General features: G+C 44.7%; 1 protein-coding gene across 1 annotated transcript in view; it reads left to right on the plus strand.

Moving 5' to 3' along the window:
- The window catches only part of NUGGC (nuclear GTPase, germinal center associated), a 57,622-nt gene that overhangs the window by 16,688 nt on the left and 21,916 nt on the right, over positions 1 to 19,018 (plus strand). The window contains exons 8-12 of the mRNA XM_035269908.3: positions 1,713 to 1,888; positions 3,699 to 3,717; positions 5,892 to 5,981; positions 13,741 to 13,846; positions 15,695 to 15,828. Coding sequence (XP_035125799.1) covers positions 1,713 to 1,888; positions 3,699 to 3,717; positions 5,892 to 5,981; positions 13,741 to 13,846; positions 15,695 to 15,828 — 525 coding nt within the window. The remainder of the gene's footprint in view (positions 1 to 1,712; positions 1,889 to 3,698; positions 3,718 to 5,891; positions 5,982 to 13,740; positions 13,847 to 15,694; positions 15,829 to 19,018) is intronic.

A 19,018-nucleotide genomic window follows, 5' to 3' on the forward strand; every position in this document is an offset into this window, starting at 1 on the left:
GCCTGGGCAGCAAGAGCAAAACTCCATATATAAAAAAAATCAAGTTTGTATGTTGGAATTCTAAGATTTCATTTGAAAAAGGCTCCCCTGCTAAAAGCAAGCTGAAACCCACTGTCCAGGATCAGGGTTTCTTAATCTCTTAACATTTTGGGCTGCCAGATAATTCTTTGTGGGATGGGGGTGGAGGTGGGGCTTTCCTGCGCATTGAAGAATATTCAGCAGCATCCTCAGCCTTTACCTGCTAGTACCCCCCAAGTTGTTACAGTTAAAAATGTCTCCAGACATTGCCAAATACAGATGATCACTGTTGTACCATGGAATTGCATCCTGATAAGCCCACTGTAAGCTGGAATTATAAATCCAACCATCCTGATTATCTTAGACTTACCAATTGTTCAGTAAACCCATTGTAAAGTTGTAAAGAAAAATTGTAAGCGGAATCATCACAAATTGGAGACTCACTATATCTTCTGGGGCACAAAATCTATACTAGTTAAAAACTATGGGTATAAAGCAAAATGGTGATTTAGTTATCACGTCACAAACTTGTCACCCCTTTATGTGCAAAGCACTGAGGAACCACAAATAAACTCAATCCCTGAGTTGAACCCGATTTTCATTTATGTGGAGGTAAGACAAGAGTAACAATACAATTAGAGAAATGTCACGAGGCTAAGCATGACTATCATGTGAAAGTTGCGTATTTAATAGAGCAGCATTTATGCCATTAATGCGTTATTTCATGTTCATTGGCTTTTGCAACTCGTCAAATGGTTTCTGGCTCCTTGCTGCCATCTGGTGGCAGTACGCTAAACATGCAGGTGCAGTCAAACATCAAAATGATGCCTCCAGGTGACAGCTTGCGGGTAGGTGCACCACCAAATCTAGGTCTGGAGAAACAAGAATTTCCCCCAGGGGACAACTGAGATAAAGCCAGCCAGTGATGGGTCTGGGACCGGGACTGGAGGGCTGATTTATGGAATTCTGTCAATCTCTAAGGCCACAAACTTCTATGAAGCCTCTCCTGTGTGGTAAGCTCTGGGTTTAAGGTGAGTAGATCCCAAGAGGAAAGGTGCAGAGAGTTGCTTCCCACTGGAGGGCAGAGAGCAGACCCGGTGCATCACCGTGTCTCAAAGGCGCTGCGGGAGGTTAAGTCCATATGTTACAGGACGCAGAGGCTAGCCCATGTTCCAGGGGCCCTCCAGTCTTGAGGGACAAGTTGGGCTAGGCAGAGGCTGTGGCCAGGGAGTTAACAGAACAAGGCACACATGAGAAATGGCTCATAGCTCAGTTTCTAGCTCTCTACTAGTTAAAAGCTACTGGTATAAAGCAAAATGATGATTTAATTATCAAGTCACAAACTTGTCACCCCTTTATATGCAAAGTGCTGAGGAACCACAAATAAACTCAATCCCAGAATTGAACCAGATTTTCATTTCCGTGGAGGTAAGATAAGAGCAGCAATACAATTAGAGAAATGTCACAAGGCTACGCATGACTGTCATGAGAAAGTTGCATGTTCAATAGAGCAACATTTATGCCATTAATGCATTGTTATTTCACGTTCATTGGCCCGCTGGTGCACAGAGTGTGGAGGGGAGAAGTGAGGGGTGGGGCTGGAGGGAGAGGCTGAAGCGGTACCTTAGGGAATCAGTCCTCAGGAGCCGTGACTCCTTTCCTGTGCTGACACACGATGTGGTCATGTTTTGCAGACCATTGACAAGTGCTCGGTGATCTGGGTGATAAGTGACGTAGAGCGAGTTTCTGGGGGGCGAGCCCACGAAGACCTTCTGAATGAGAGCATCAAAGCCTGCCAGCGGGGCTTCTGTAGGGACGTGGCCCTGGTGGTCACCAAGACGGACAAACTCCACTTGCCAGAATACCTAAGGTATTGTGCTGGGCTCACGGGGATGGGGGCTCCAGCCAGGGAGCCTGATTACAGTAGCACGGAGCTTGACTTATAATGCGGTGAGCACCTTGGGCCTCATGAAGTGACTGTTGGGGATGAAAGAAAAGGCTGGTGACTTCCTGGGACATCAGGACCCTTGGTTGGGTTCTCTCGAGAATCTGAACCTCCCCACGTAACTGCTTAGTGGCAAGCTGGTGTCCCCTACATAGCCCAGGGGTGCCACTCATATGATGCAGGTGGTACCTCCTGCACTGTGGGATGTGATGGTCCCACCTGCCCCCCAGATGTAGAAAGTATAGATGCCCCTGTAACTAGGAGGTACAGCCCATAATCCTATCTGGCAGGGTACAGCTTTTTTCTTTGAGACAGAGTCTTGCTCTGTTGCCCAGGCTGGAGTGCAATGGTTTGATCTCGGTTTACTGCAACCTCTGCCTTCCGGGTTGCAGTTCTCCTGCCTCAGCCTCCCGAATAGCTGGGGTTACAGGTACCAGCTAGTACGCCTCACTAATTTTTGTATTTTTAGTAGTGACAGGGTTTCGCCATGTTGGCCAGTGTAGTCTTGAACTCCGGACCTCAGGTGCCCTGCCTGCCTCAGCCTCCCAAAGTGCTGGGATTGCAGGCATGAGCCACCGTGCCTGGCCCAGGGTACAGCTTTGATGTTTCAGGTTTTTGTACTCCTGAGCGTTCTAAAAATCATTAAAAACATTTATTTTTGTTTTTATTTTAAGTTCCAGGGTCCATGTGCAGGAATGTGCAGGCTTGTTACACGGTAAACATGTGCCATGGCGGTTTGCTGCACACGTCAATCCATCGCCTAGGTATTAAGCCCAGCATTCCCAGCCAGAGACTCGTGAGCTTTTGAACTCACTTGCAACAGGTCCCTAAGGTTTTAGAACTTCAGGCAAAGGTAGATGCATTCTCTAAGACTCGTGTTCTAACAAATAACAGTGAAAAGTAGGCATTTTTGGGCTTCACAGATGTGGATTTCCATGGAGAACTCTGTGGTCTTACAGCTAGGAAGACTGTAACTTACCTTCCATATTGGGACATTTTCGAGAGTGAGAGAGGGAGTGATTAGTCCTTAGAGGGGATTGGCGGGTATAAACTGGGCTTTCCTGGATCCATGGGGTGTGTGCTCATGGGACCTGATGTCATGGATGCTTCTCACCTCCAAGAGCTCCTCTACCGGCCCCTCCACCCTTTCCTGTACACTGAAGCTTAGGTCTGACTGCCGTCTCCAGGAATTCACTTAGTCTCATGGGTTGGAATTGCAGCTTCATTTTTTCCCTCCAGCATTTTTTCCCGTCTCACTCCAGAGCAGAATAATATCTCTGGCCCTCCCTTTCCAATGCCAATGCTGGCATTCACATAAGTAAATCTGATTTATTAATAATAAGCATTTATTGAACATGGGTAGGGGCTGCGGATTCAGAGGCACATTGCCCAGTCTCTGAGCTCATTTTCTGTAAGAGGGTTAAAGCTTGTATGTGAAAGGACGAGCCAGGTGCTATCGGAACCTAGGGTGAGAGGGCTGCGTTTCTGACTGGGACGGGGAGTGAGGTCACAGAAAACATTCACGGTTGACAAAACGCTGACTGGCCGTTGAGAAATGAAGGCACTTTTTCAAGTGGATGCCAGAGGTGGGTCAGAAGAGAGAGCACTGGGTCAAAGAGCTTATGAAAAGGCACAGACACAGGGCAGGATGTGTTACTTTTGGGGAAAGTCGAAGGAGTGCCGTGACATGTTGTGAAAGTTAAGTAATTGTTACATTTTTCTAATTACGTTTCAGAGAAAGAAAGGCGGGAAATGTAAGTATGAACTCGTTCTTTTTCTTTTTAAATTATTATCATTATTATTTTTTTGAGACAGAGTCTTGCTCCGTCAGGCAGGCTGGAATGTGGTGGTACGATCTCGGCTCACTGCAACCTCTGCCTCCCAGGTTCAAGCGATTCTCCTATCTCAGCCTCCAGAGTAGCTGGGATTACTGGCACATACCACCACGCCCAGCTAATTTTTGTATTTTTAGTAGAGACGGGGTTTCACCATGTTGACCAGGCTGGTCTTGAACTCCTGACCTCAGATGATCCACGCATCTCCACCTCCCGTATTGCTGGGATTACTGGCGTCAGCCACCATGCCTAGCCTGAAGTACTTCTTTTTAAAATAATACTTTTTATGACTGATATTACAGTCGACGCTTGAACAACTTAGAGGTTAGGGTGCCAACCCCCTGCTCAGTCAAAAATCCACCCGTAATTTTTGATTCCCCAAAAACTTAACTACTAATAGCCCACCCGTGATTGAAAGTCTTACCGATACAGTCAATTAATACATATTCTGTATGTTATATGTATTATGTTCTGTATTCTTACAATTAAATAAGCTGGAGAAAAGAAAATGTTATTAAGAAAATCATAAGGAAGGCCAGGTGTGGTATCTTACACCTGTAATCCCAGCACTTTGGGAGGCCAAGACAGACAGATCATCTGAGGTCGGGAGTTCAAGACCAGCCTGACCAACATGGAGAAACCCCATCTCTACTAAAAATACAAAATTAGCCAGGCGTGGTGGCTACTTGGGAGGCTGAGGCAGGAGAACCACTTGAACCCAGGAGGCAGAGTTTGCAGTGAGCTGGGATCGCGCCATTGCACTCCAGCCTGGGCAACAAGAGTGAAACTCCCTCTCAAAAGAAAAAGAAAATCATAAGGAAGAGAAAATACATTCACAGTATGGTACTGTATTTATCAATACTGTAAGTTTACTTTCTCTGTTTATAAGATGACTCGTACATCTGAAATGACAGGCCACCACAGCTGCAGACCTCAATCTACAGTTCATATGAGGCAATTCAACTTTTTCTTAGAGTGTCATGACTTTTCTCTGCTACTCAGGAGCCCTCCAGGATCACTAGACTTCACATGGGTCCCACGGTGTTATTCAAGATTTAGGGTATTGCACTAAGCAGGTTGAAAAATACATGAGAACTGCAAGAGATCACTTTTTATATGCAATTCACCAGAGCAATGAACCGCTCACGTGGAGATGATTAGCATCACATGGTGTTTGGCATTTTAAGTGGATATTGGCAACCCTTGAGCTCACCACAACTTCAAAAGGGATGGCTCTGAAGTGGTTGCAGTAGTATAGTGTGTATCACAGTTAATTTTATGCAGTTATAATTTAATGTTGCATCTTTTTTTTTTTTTTTTTTTTTGAGATGGAGTTTCACTCCTGTTACCCAGGCTGGAGTGCAATGGTGCGATCTTGGCTCACCGCAACCTCCGCCTCCTGGGTTTAGGCAATTCTCCTGCCTCAGCCTCCTGAGTAGCTGGGATTACAGGCATGTGCCACCGTGCCCAGCTAATTTTTTTGTATTTTTAATAGAGATGGGGTTTCACCATGTTGACCAGGATGGTCTCCATCTCTTGACCTCGTGATCCACCCACCTCGGCCTCCCAAAGTGCTGGGATTACAGGCTTCAGCCACCGTGCCCGGCCCTTAATGTTGCATCTTAATGTTTGTTTATATTTCTCATGACTGCAAATGGTGCCATGTACTGTCTGTAGGTATTTACAGAAGTTTTGATAAATTTTAACTTTTTGTAATAGAATCATGTGCATTTCATGGTAATACATGATCAAATCTAAACGGAGATCTACATCTATTTTATGCATTCATGATATGCCTTTTTCTTAATTTTTTTTCATAATTCTAGGCTACAGGGTTTGTGAGTTTTTTCAGATTGTTACAGATCTTCAAAATCTTTTTCAGTATCTTTATTGAAAAAGAATCCATGTATAAGTGGACTCACTCAGTTCAAACCCATGTTGTCCAAGGGTCAACTGTGTATAATTCAAATACAGTACCTGCATGTTTGGCTGTCTGGACCAAATGAAGATCTGCCAAAAAATGTGCATCTTACCATCTCATCACTGTTGGTAACGCTGCTCTCCGCATGCTTCCGTTTCCTTTCACAACCTAGCAAGCTACTCAGAGTCAGCGAGAGGCTGTTTTAGAAAGAAATGAAATGCTAAAACTACAGAGGACTAGAATTCTCAAGGAAAAACTGGAGGTGAGTTAACAGGTTTCCTTACGTGTTTTTCTGTATGCCAGCAACCAGATTTTGGGAAACAAACATATACCTGTGTAGTTGCAAGGGCAAAAGCTTTGGAATAGACTGTCTGTTTTGTTTTGCTTTTGAGATGAGGGGTCTCAGTCTGTTGGCCAGGCTGGAGTGCGGTGGTGTGGTGTGATCTCGGCTCACTGTAACCTCTGCCTCTCAGGCTCAAGAGATCCTCCCACCTCAGCCTCTCAAGTAGCTGGGACTATAGGCATGCACCACCACGCCTGGCTAATTTTTATAGTTTTTTGTAGAGATTGGGTTACCCCATATTGTCCAGGGCAGTCTCAAACTCCTGGGCTCAAGTGATCCACCTGCCTTGACCTTCCAAAGTGCTGGGATTACTGACCCGGAGTAGACAGTTTGGATTTAACTCAGTCCCACTGCTTCAGTTACCTCTCTAAGGCTCCATTTTCTCATCCTTAAAGTGGGGAGATGATAATACCTATCCCCTGTGCTTGTCGGAAGGGTCGAAGGAGCATGTGGGCCACTGAGGCGTAGGCTCAGGAGAGTCTGGGGTCTCTATACAGTGAGGAATTCTGGTGGCAGGGGAGATGGGACTAGGGAGGTGTTCAAGGGAAACTCAGCCTCTGAGCAGAATTTTATTTTATTATTATTACTTTTTAAGACTGAATCTCACTCTGTCACCCAGGCTGGAGTGCAGTGGCACAATCTTGGCTCATTGCAGCCTCCGTCTTCTGGGTTCAAGCAATTCTCCTGCCTCAGCCTCCTGAGTAGCTGGGATTACAAGCACATGCCACCACGCCCAGCTAATTTTTGTATTTTTAGTAGAGATGGGGTTTTACCATGTTGACCAGGCTGGTCTTGAACTCCTGACCTCAGGTGATTGGCCCGCATCAGCCTCCCAGAGTGCTGGGATTACAGGTGTGAGCCACCACGCCTGGTCAATTTTATTATTATTATTTTTAAAGACAGGGATTTTACTATGTTGCCCAGGCTGGTTTTGAACTCCTGGGCTGACCAACATGGCAAAACCCCATATCCACTAAAAATACAAAAAAATAGCTGGGCTTGGTGGTGGGTACTTGTAATCCTGGCTACTTGGGAGGCTGAGGCAGGAGAATGGGCTGAAGTGATCCTTCTGCCTCAGCCTCCCACGTAGCTGGGACTACAGGTCGCAGGGACCACAGTGCTCTGCTGATCAGAAATTTAAAGAACCTGTAGTCTTTAGTAAGGTGAAAAAGTCGAGAAGCCACTTTTGAGGCAAAAGTAAGAACACCACTGACATAGGCTGCTGTGCTCCGTGAATGACACGCGAGCTGCTTGGAAAGGCCCAGAGAGGGAGTGTGAGAGGGCGCGGACAGGGAGAAGGCCCGAACTGCCCTGAGTGTTTTCTTGTTTTTACTATTTTGTCACTAAAATAGGTACAAATATATAACCCTTTACCATAATAGTCTGTTTGTTTTCCCTTTTCTTTTGAGATGGAGTCTCACACTGTTGCTCAGGCTGGAGTGCAGTGGCATGATCTCAGCTCACTGCAACCTCCACCTCCTGGGTTCAAGCGATTCTCCTGCCTCAGCCTCCTGAGTAGCTGGGAATACAGGCATTCGCCACCACAACCAGTGAAGTTTTGTATTTTTAATAGAGATGGGGTTTTACCATGTTGGTCAGGCTGGCCTTGAACTCCTGACGTCATGTACCTCCTACCTCAGCCTCCCAAAGTGCTGGGATTAAAGGTGTGAGCCACCATGGCTGACCCTTTTTTTCTCTTTTTTTTTTGAGAAAGAATATTGCTCTGTCACCCAGGCTGGAGTGCGATGGTGCAATCTCAGCTCACTGCAACCTCTGCCCGCCTCGTTCAAGCTATTCTCCTGCCTCAGCCTCCCGAGTAGCTAGGATTACAGATGCCCGCCACTACTGCAGCTAATTTTTGTGTTTTTAGTGGAGACGGGGTTTCACCATGTTGACCAGGCTGGTCTCGATCTCCTGACCTTGGGTGATCCACCTACCTTGGCCTCCCGAAGTATTGGGATCACAGGCATGAGCCACCGTGCCCGGCCTATAATAGTTGTATACATCTATAAAACTAAAACCAAGTTTAAGGTAAAATATAAACAAAACAACATAAGGGATATATCAGAGTAAGAACAATGTGACGATGATATATTTGGCTGAAATGAGATCTGTGGTATTGGATTCAATGTTAAAAACATTTGGCTGATGTCCAGCTCTACATGCAATTGCTGTATTTTGCCTTCATTAATATTGATACAGAAAACATCTGTTGTACAATGTGGAATTTAAAATTTCAAAGCTTTTGTTTCTAGCGCCATGCCGTGACATTAGGCCTCAGACTTAAGCCAAATCTTCTACCAGGCAATTCTCGGATGCCAGTTTTAATGAAGCAAAACTTAGTCAAGCTGGTCTTAGTTTCCTGAATTGTTCTTGTTGGCATTAAAGAAATATGCATTGCGTGGGTGCCTCATGATATTATCCCTGGAAATGGAAAGAGAGAATACTGCAACACACAATTCACAACTGTGTTGATTGCCAGTAAGTGTGCCAAATTGGTTTGTGTAAGTCAAGGCCTGGGCAGCGATACACCAGCTTGCTATAGCCGTCACTGCTTGGTGCAAGTTCTTTGAGGCTCCAACCCACACCTTCTACAGCAAGGTTTATTTCACTTTATTTCAGTTTGAATTATTATGAAACCTTTATTTGTGCTACATGCCGTCATTTGGAGCATTTTTTTTTTTTTTTGAGACGCGTCTCACTCTGTCACCCAGGCTGGAGTGCAGTGGTGCAATGATAACTCACTGCAACCTTGAATTCTTAGGCTAAAGTGATCCTTCTGCCCCCTCCTAGCCTCCCAAGTAGCTAAAACTACCGGCATGCAGCTAGTGTTTTAATTTTTTTGTAGCGACAGGTTATGTTGCCCAGGCTGGTCTCTGATTCCTGGGCTCTAGCAATTCTCCTGCTTGGGTCTCCCAAAGCACTGAGCTCTGAGATTACAGGTGTGAGCCACAGCACCTGGCCTTGGAGCAAATTTAGTTGTAATGACAGAAAACATGAAACTCAGGTTCCTTATGAGGCATTCTTTGAGTTTCCATCTTGGCACTTTTTGTTGGTGGGGCATGTGATAGGCGTCAGTCTGCGCGTGCTTCAGTATCAAAACACAGCCCAGCGTCATCTACACGTGGACGTCTGCCGTTCCTAGGTCCCATGAAGCACTTAGGTGTTGCTTTGCAAGATAATCTGGAACTACCGTCTAATCCACCAACCACGAGCACTAATATCAAATACACGCCCCATGTTTCCATTTCCAGGCCTTTTGATGTAAAGGCCTGGAAAACGCTAAATTTTCAGTGCTGAATCATAACATAATCTTTTAAAAGACATATTAAATGGCAATTAAGCAATGCACACGATTCGTTAGAAGGAAGGGCAACGTGAACAGCTGTGACCAAGTTTGCCCATGTGCAGCGTATGAACCTTCCAAGCACCACAGCCAGTTAGCCGGGAACAACAGAAAATGATTCTTTCCCAGTTCTGGAGGCTGGAAGTCCAACGTCAAGGTGTTCGCAGAGCTGTGCTCCCTCCAAAGCTGTGGAAGGATCTGTTCCAGGTCTCTCCTTGCTTCTGAGAATCCCTGGCTTGTGGAGGCACACCCCAGTCTCTACAGCATTCTTCTCATGTGTGTGTCTCTGCATCCAAATTTCCCGTTTTAAAAGACACCAGTCATATCAGATTGGGGCCCACCCTCCTCCAATGTGACTTCAGCTTAATACATGCCATCCTCAATGACCTAGTTGCCATGAAAGGACATATTTTGAGGTAGTGGAGATTAGGACCTCAACATGTGTATTTTGGAGGGGATACATTTCAGCCCGTAACATGCAGGCAGTGACACCCACTTCATGACTGTCACCTGGCCTAGAGCTGTTGCAAGATGCATCTCCATTTCCGAAACGGGAAACAGGGAAACAACGCACCTCGTAGTGTTGATAAGCTGTGGTCACACGTCAGCTGAAATGCTTTGGTTGAAGACTGGGCCTCCCGATGTGGTTATGGATTCGGGTTATCAGTTTGAGATTCAAAGCTGAGACACAGGCACTTAGATCCTTCCGAGAGGCATGATTCGGGCCCCATCCGATAGTAACACAGCATTCCAGCTCCACACCTTTTCTTATCATCTGGTATGTTATGGTTCACTTGACTTTCCCTTAAATTTTGCCTTGACCCAGTTTTTACTATAAACTCTCACACAACTTTTTATTCTAACCTAACCTGATGGGATTTTTGTGCCCCTACAAAGACTGTTAACATTCTTTTAATAAGTTAGGTAAACTTTCAGGACATGGGCAAGTGGAATTTACAGACTGAAAATTTCTTTTTTAATTTTTTTAATGGTGTCTTGCTCTGTAGCCCAGGTTGCAGTGCAATGGTGCATTCTCGGCTCACTGCAACCTCTGCCTTCTGGTTTCAAGCGGTTCTCTTGCCTCAGCCTCCTGAGTAGCTGGGACTACAGGCATACACCACCATGCCTGGCTAATTTTTGTATTTTTAGTAGAGACAGGATTTCACTATATTGGCCAGACTGGTCTTGAACTCCCACGCTCATGATCCGCCCTCCTCGGCCTCCCGAAGTGCTGGGATATCAGGCGTGAGCCACCGCACCTGGCTACAGATGGAAATTTGACAGTCTCAGGCATATTGTTTGAGCTGGTGAATGCCTTTACTTTAACATACCTTATTTTATGTACACAGTTTAAGGATCATAATGAGCTCGTAGCTTTTCACCGAACTACTGTGTTCCTTCTGATGCTTAGTGTGTCACTTTTTGGCTACTGGCAGCCCTTTAAGCTGGCCCTGTTTAGCATTACTCCCGTCAGCATTTAAAAAACGTTCTTGCTGTCTAGCCACAACAAGATATTCAGGTCCACTTTATTTTTCACTGCCCCAAGACGTGGACCAACTACTCTCCAGGAACCTGGGGTTTCTTTTAGTGAGAATAATATTAAAAATAATAAAAATTGGGCCTGAAGTGGTGACTCCCACCTGTAATCTCAGCACTTTGGGAGGCAGAGATGGAAGGATCGTTTGAGGCCAGGAGTTCAAGAGCAGCCTGGGCGATAGAGAGAGACCCCGTCTCTAACAATAACCACCATGATGAAAGAGTGCTAGGGGGACAGATCAAATTATTTTATGCAAGTAAGACAGTGGCAGAGCGACATCACTGCAACATAATGCTCATGACAAAGCTAGAAAAGGTAGATTTTTAAAAATGAGTCATGATTTATGTTACTGATTTCAGGTAGATTTTTAAAAATTGGGTCATGATTTTTTTTTTCCTGGAGATGGAGTCTGGCTCTGCTGCTCAGGCTGGAGTGCAGTGGTGTGGTCTTGGCTCACTGCAACCTGTGCCTCTGGGGTTCAAGCAATTCTCTTGCCTCAGCCTCCCAAGTAGTTGGGATTCCAGGCGTGGCCTCCATGCCTGGTTAATTTTTTGTATTTTTAGTAGAGATGGAGTTTCACCATGTTGACCAAGCTGGTCTCGAACTCCTGACCTCAGGGGATCCACCCGCCTTGGCCTCCCAAAGTGTTGGGAATACAGGTGTGAGCCACCACACCTGGCTTCCCTTCTGGTTTCAGCTTCCACATCATTTCATATACAATATCTTTCTACAAACTTGAATATATCGTGTCACGTTTTATTATGACAAACCACGTGTTTAAATGACAACAGTGTCTAATCTTTCTGTGGCATAATTTGATGAATACCTACTGCCATCTGGATCCTACCCTCCAACTATAACTGTTTCTAATTCTCTTACACAATGACATGAACCCGTTATGCTAGAGTCACTTCACTGCCACTAGAAAAACATTTGTTTTTACTACAATAAACAGCATAAATGTTGATTAATCTTCAATAATTTGTAGAAAAGTTATACAAGATTTAGGTTCAGATTTTAAATAATGCGAACCTCTAGATGCAGCTAAGCACCCTTCTTTTTGGAACTGTTTAAAAACCCTCCTTAAATTTAATTCTACATTAATTTCATCTTGCAGTAGAAAAATAGTTTCAGCTTTCCCTCAACTTTTTCCTAGAGTGAAAACTCTAAGCAAAATCTCAGTAGATCCTGTATACAACTTCAGCTGACTCCATGAGGGGTGGGCTTCTGGCAGCCTGCACAGATATCCGTATTCCAGTCTTAACTACAGGTGCTTATAGCTTGCCAGGGACACGGCTTCTCACCAGTCCCAGTGGACTGCAGGGCCTCTGCTCACTCAGCTCTTTTGTATCTTTGCATCAGAAAGAGATTCATAACTCTCCGCTGTTTTCTACCTCCCTCAAATACTCACATAAGCACACGCACATTCTACATGTGAATGTTTTTTCTTTCTAAGTGAAAAGAATGAATGGATGTGGAATACGATTTCTGTATAATGCTAGTACAATTCTCCATGATACTATATTTCTAAGCACCAAAAAAGACTTTGTCGAGTAATTCTTAACTGCTTGACCTTTAATATCATAATTTGTTTCGACATGAGTCGGCATTAAAATGTTTGTGATTACTCACTAACTGCCTGGTTGAGCAACTGTCGCTTTTATAGGATCTTAGCCCAGTTTGTGTTGTGTTGTGCTTGTAAATGTTTAATAACGAGCTCTTTGTTTAAAAAAAAAATCCCGGCTGGGCACAGTGGCTCCTGCCTGTAATCCCAGCACTTTCGGGGGCTGAGGTGGATGTATCACGAGGTCAGGAGATTGAGACCATCCTGGCCAACATAGAGAAACTCTACTAAAAATACAAAAATTCGCTGGGTGTGGCAGTGCGTGCCTGTAATCCCAGCTACTCAGGAGGCTGAGGCAGAAGAATCACTTGAACCTGGGAGGTGGAGGTTGCAGTCAGCCAAGATCGGGCCATTGCACTCCAGCCTGGTGACAGAGCTAGACTCTGTGTCGAAAGAAAAATAAAATCCCCCAAAACGAAAAAAAAAAAAAAAAGGCAGATGTATACAATTTGCCAATTCCTGTGGTTAGGACCTCAACATGTGAATTTTGGAAAGGGATACATTGCAGCCCATAACATGCAAGCGGTGACAACCACCTTGTGGCTGCCACCTGGCCTACCACAGTTGCAAAATGCATCTCAATTTCAGAAATATTAAATGGGGGAAAATGTGCCTCTTAGTATTGACAAGCTGTGCTCACATGTCGGCTGAAATTATTTGGTTGAAGATTGGGGATTACAACGTGGTTATAGATTTGCGTTGTTGGTTTGCGATTCAGGGTGAGACAGTCCCACCCTTGTCAATTTCAAGCTACCAGTGTGATGTCACTGAATGCAGAGTAGGGAAGTGACGTGTGCTGTCGGCTTTCAGGAGCTGGCACAGCTGGCTGCGGCACACCACTGCCCATTCCAGAGACGTGCTTCTTTTTCGAGAAGGGATCCTGGTATTATTCCCCCTCTAAACACTGAGATACACCTTTCAGCTACTGTCTCCACACATTTTCTTCTAAAATTGATATTAACTCCCAAGAGAATAGTTTCTATGCAGCAGTTTCTCATAACCTCTGACCTTGGTAGGAGTGGACAGATGGCATTTAGAGCATTGTCTGTTCCCAGTGGGGCTTGTGGAGAACAGGAAGTGAGTGAGCTGAAATTGGCTGAAGGCTTTTGTGTGTGATTTCCTTTGCCGTGGTTTGAGCTATTTTGTTTTCTGTGTGCCTCTCTCACTTCAGAGAAAACTGCCGGCTGACTTCAAGGTTCTGGAAGCCTCAGATCTGGTGTATACAGTCAGCGCCCAGGAGTACTGGCAGCAGGCTCTCCTCACCGAAGAGGAAACTGGTAATTTATGTTTTTTAAATCTCCATCACTAAAATTCTCAAGATCAAGTTTGGCACTTTGAATTTTCTTCTCTAGAACTTCTTGTGCCTCACAAACTTTTTTTTTCTAGCTTGCCTCAGTTTTGATACCAGTTGCAAATAAAGATTATTTTCCTCTCTACATTGTTGTGGTGCCAGAGACCACAATTCCTCTTGCCTCCAAATCTTACTGTGGGTTGGCAAAGGTCAAATAATTGGATTGCTGGGCGCAGTGGCTCATGCCTGTAATCCCAGCACTTTGGGAGGCCAAGGGGGGTTGATTGCCTGAGGTCAGGAGTTCGAGACCAGCCTGATCAACATGGCAAAACCCTGTCTCTACTAAAAATACAAAATTAGCTGGGCATGCTGGTGGGCGCCTGTAATCTCAGCTATTTGGGAGGCTGAGGCAGGAGAATTGCTTGAATCCATGAAGCAGAGGTTGTAGTGAGCCAAGATTGTGCCATTGCACTCCAGCCTGGGCAACAAGAGCGAAATTCTGTCTCAGAAAAACAAAACAAAACAAAATGACAAAACAAAATAATTGAGTTCTCATTTCCTTAGTCTTCTCCCACCCAGCTACAGGCATTAGAATTATTTTCTGAGTGACTATTGCATATTTTGCCTGCAAGGCAGGGAAAGCATAAGGCGTGACTCTTTCTTCACAGAAGTTGAAATTTGGATGAGGAGCTAATACTAACTCAAGTGCAAAAACTGAAGTGAAAATAAGGCTTAGTTAGTGTTGCTGACTTCACAGTGTAGCAGAAGCCCAAGGAATCTAGAGCTCCCTGTGCGCTGGAGGCTCAGCGGAAAGTGGGTGAGCAGGCAGGGTCAGGACTGCGTTCTCATCTGAACTTGGCATGGTTTGCAGCGTGCGTGCATTTTACTAGACGTGTAGGTATGTGAATGGAAGTTAGGGAGCAGAAGCTGTGAAATATTCCCAGAGATGAGGGAACTGCTTGATTAAGGGTATAAAAGACAAAATTGGCTGGGCGCAGTGGCTCCTGCCTGTAATCCCAGCATTTCGGGAGGCGAAGATGGGTGGATCATGAAGTCAAGAGATTGAGACCATTCTGGCCAACATGGTGAAACCCTGTCTTTACTAAAAATACAAAAATTAGCTGTGCATGGTGGCGCCCCTATAGTCCCAGCTACTTGGGAGGCTGAGTCAGGAGAATTGCTTGAACCTGAGAGGCGGAGGTTGCAGGGAGCTGAGATCATGCCACTGCGCTCCAGCCTGGCGACAGAGTGAGACTCCATCTAAAAAAAAAAAAATTAGCCTGGTATATTAAAGGAATAATATAGAGAAATTGCCACATATGAGAATAATGGGGAAAATGGTAGAGTGGCCTCTATTTTCTTCTGACTGACAACGGGTAGGATGTGACACACACGTCAGAGATTCTTGCTTCTTTCTATAGCAAGCATGGGCTATTCTGGTGTTAATGGTTAGTTGCCATAGAAAGAAAAATCTGGGGGGAGCAAAGAACTGAGATTCTAGAATTGTGAACATTTTGGTTTACCTTTGCAGGTGATAGGTGTCCAAAGGAAAGAGCCTATGTTTTCAACCAGCCTGTACTTTTCCATGTAGTTTTTTTTAGACAGCTAAATAAAACAAATATGCAGTATTGCTGACCTACCATTCATCACTGTCACTGATCCTAGACATGGGAAAAGTGCTTTTCAGAGGGGTGGGTTCTGTAGGCGTCCAGCCCACTTGGGATCTCAGCTCTAGTTCATTCAGACTGCCATCTTCATGTTTCAACTTTTATGAATTCTGTTGACCAGAAACTTCTGGCCTTTTACAATTGTTTGTGCCGCCTGTGAATTCCAGAAATCCCTAAGTTAAGAGAATACATCAGGAAAAGGCTCTTGGACAAGAAGAGGAGGACAGTGACCAAGTATGTGACCGAAGCCTTTGGCCTGTTGCTCCTCACGGATGGTTTCAACTCCACGCAGAAGCTGCCGGTATGGAAGGCACTGGGCTTTCATATTCTCTCCCACCTGAGCAGAACATTTCCTTTTACCAAGTTAGAAAATTAACTTATGATATTTTTTTTTCTTTTCATATTAAAGGAAGATATAAAGTTCAGAGAGTCTAAGAGGACGAAAAGATTTAGAGGGCTAAAATCATCACATTTGGGTAAAAGAGAAACAAATACTATTTTACCTGAGACAGATGGACGGAGGGGAAAATGTCAAAATATTAGGTGTTTTCCATCCCTCCTGAGACTTGAACAAGATGGAATGTGTTTAAGTGGTGGCAGGTGTGATTTGGCTGGCTTCTAGTGGAATGCAGATACTTCTTGGTTTTCCTGGAGAGGTGTGTTTATGTATACAGCCCCAGAATGTTTCATCTGTCTCTGGATTTCCTGCATGCCCTGGTACTGTCAGAATCTCAGGCTCAGAGGAGCACAGTAAAATAATGTGAGAGGATGGAAGCTTGGAGGGACTTTCAGTAGAGATTTGATACTTATCTTCCCTGACAAGAATGCAGGCATTCTGAAAAACTAGTTACAATTACTTTTCTCATAGCAACTGATACATTTATCTCTTTTATGGATTATTTCTTTTTAACCCTAAAATCAGAGGGATAAGCTACTAGATTAGAGACTCAGAGGGGGGGTTTGGAGAAAATCCTCTTACTGTCATCAGTCACCAGGTGTATTGTCTCCTTATGAGAGACAGAATATACAAAGACAATGGCTGGACCATGTGTAAAAATAAATCTATGACCCACAACGTATAGCAGGCAGCCAGAAACCAACCTCTTATCTACAATAAACAGCCCAGGAAGCCTTCTATCTGTAAGTCAGACTTGCAGGAAGTCAAACTGCTATCTCTAATAACAACCCAGGAGGCTGAAGAATAACTGTAGCAATCAGCACCAGATGGCCAGGACTTGATGAATAACTTCCCTAATCTCTGTCCCTGCTTCCAACTTACTACTCAATCAGGGAATGTGTTTGGTATGCCTAAACAACAACATTGACCTCTCTGCTTTTAGCCAGCCCATTTCTAGTATCTCCAGGCCAACAGCCTCCAATTAGTGCACCCTTTTTTGTCCACCGTGAAGCTTTTCCACTCCTCTACCTGCTTTTGAGTCTCTGCTAAATTCAAATGATGGTGGCCGACTCCCTTGCTGTAGTGAGCTCTGAACAACCAGACTTTGCCTGTTGGCATCTGGTTGCTCTTTGCTTATTTCTACACTTGCCTTCACCCGTCAGATGTGCACAGTGTTTGTCTTCTTCTTATACTGGAACAGGGAAGGGACAGAGGAAGTACATGAATAAGGCTTTGTGAGTGGTCAGGGAGCTGGTCCTGAAGATGGGGAAAGTGGGCCAAGGCTGACCCTGTGGGGTGGCAAGGGAGGCAAACACTGGACACCTGACTTCCAGGTGGGAGTAAGCAGTGCCACCCAGAGCCTTTGGTTGTATAAAGTCTTTAGTGGTGTGGGGCCTTTCTTCTGCATAAAAGGGGCATATAGAGCAACATTCAGTCTTTTAAAATCATGTTTCTTGTGGCTTGTTTTGGTCTAGTTGTACAAGAAGCAAACAAAACAAAACTCTTGGAATCTGAGATTTTTCTCATCTGACTTTCATCTGCTGAAATTGTTGGGGAAGGGTTTGACCTTCCAACTTCCCCAAACAGTTCTTCAGGGTGAAATTTGTCTGTCTGCCCAGCACAAGATTGCTTTTGGAAGTGCTGATGGAAAATAAATCTGATTTGGGGCTGTGTGTGGTTGGTGTATTTCACAGACATAAGGACAAGGCATTTTGCCGTCAAGGCCGGAAGTGCCTGCCCCACATGCTTTTCTTTGATGATATGGAAGTGCAGCACTGAGAGGGGCTCAGATTCACCTCTGCAGCCAGACTTCAAGCACTGGAGAACAGAGGACAAGGGGCTGGCTGGCACTTCTGCGACAGCTATGTTAGGGAGTTGCTGGCAACTTTGCTCAAAATTCCTTGGCCTTAGATATTGGTCTTACTCTCAGCTCTTTGATAGAAAGTTGGAAGGCAAGAATTTGTGAGTTCCTTTGAATTCTGAAAAATCAAATCTACTTTGTGTGAGACTGATTATTTTTATCAAAGATGGTCACTGAAACCCAACATTTAGAGTTTCAGTAGTTAGTGATTTTAAATGAGCACTCATTATTTTTAAGAATCCATAGTAAGTTGATGGTGACATCTCAATGTCAAATGAAGTTGGCATTTATTCATACTAAGTGCCAGCTTCTCTGTTTCTTATTGTTCTTATATTTTCAGCTCTTCCCTTTCTTACCATTCTTTTGTTTATTCAACAGAGATTTATCGAGAGTGAGGCATTGTGAGAATCGTGCCCATAGCTTTTCTTTCCATGACTTCTTTCTTCTTTCATTTTCATCATTGGCAACATCACAAATTCAAAAGAATCTAAAGGATGCCCTGGGGAAAAATATGCCTTGTAGAATTCTTAATGGTGAGAATGAGGAAAATTCCCAGGGTGCACCGAATGCTACACAGTCTCCATACATTCTAAAACTTATTTGCTCCAAGATTCACAGAGTTTCAGAGTGGGGGGTTGTTTTCAAGATGATTCAACCCAATTCACTTACTGTAAAGATGATACAGTTGAGAACCAGAGAAGTTAAATCACCTCCATCAGGTCACCCATCAATTTCAGAGCTATTTCTGTCGATTTGGAATAGAATTTAAAAGCCTGAATTATCTAGCAGTTTCTCTGGACCACTCATTCAATCCACAGGTGTATATGGGTTTTGCTGTCTGTGCTGTGCCCTGGAATAAAGGAGCATGAATGACTAGCAGCCCGTTCCTCTGGCAAGTTCCTATCCAGGGAAGGAGACATAGGGAACAAGAGAGAGATATCATACGACAGGACCACCCTGTGGCACAGGACTGTGGGAAGTGCGGTGGGACCACAGGACAGGGAGCCCCACCTCTACCTGGGGACTCAGGGAAGGTGCCTCCCGGGAGGCACTTTTGAGCTTTGTCTCTGAAGTAACAAAGATGAAATCAGCAAGGCCCAGAGGGCACAAGATGGACAGCATATTTGGGGAACGGCAGCAAGTCCAGGGGTAGTTACTTGGCAAGACATGTTGGGCAAACAGGTGGTGGTGCTGGAGAGGTGGGGTGAGTCTGGCTATGAAGTGCCTTAAGGG

The sequence above is a fragment of the Callithrix jacchus genome, chromosome 13 (assembly GCF_049354715.1).
Source record: "Callithrix jacchus isolate 240 chromosome 13, calJac240_pri, whole genome shotgun sequence".
In the NCBI taxonomy this organism is placed as follows: Eukaryota; Metazoa; Chordata; class Mammalia; order Primates; family Cebidae; genus Callithrix; species Callithrix jacchus.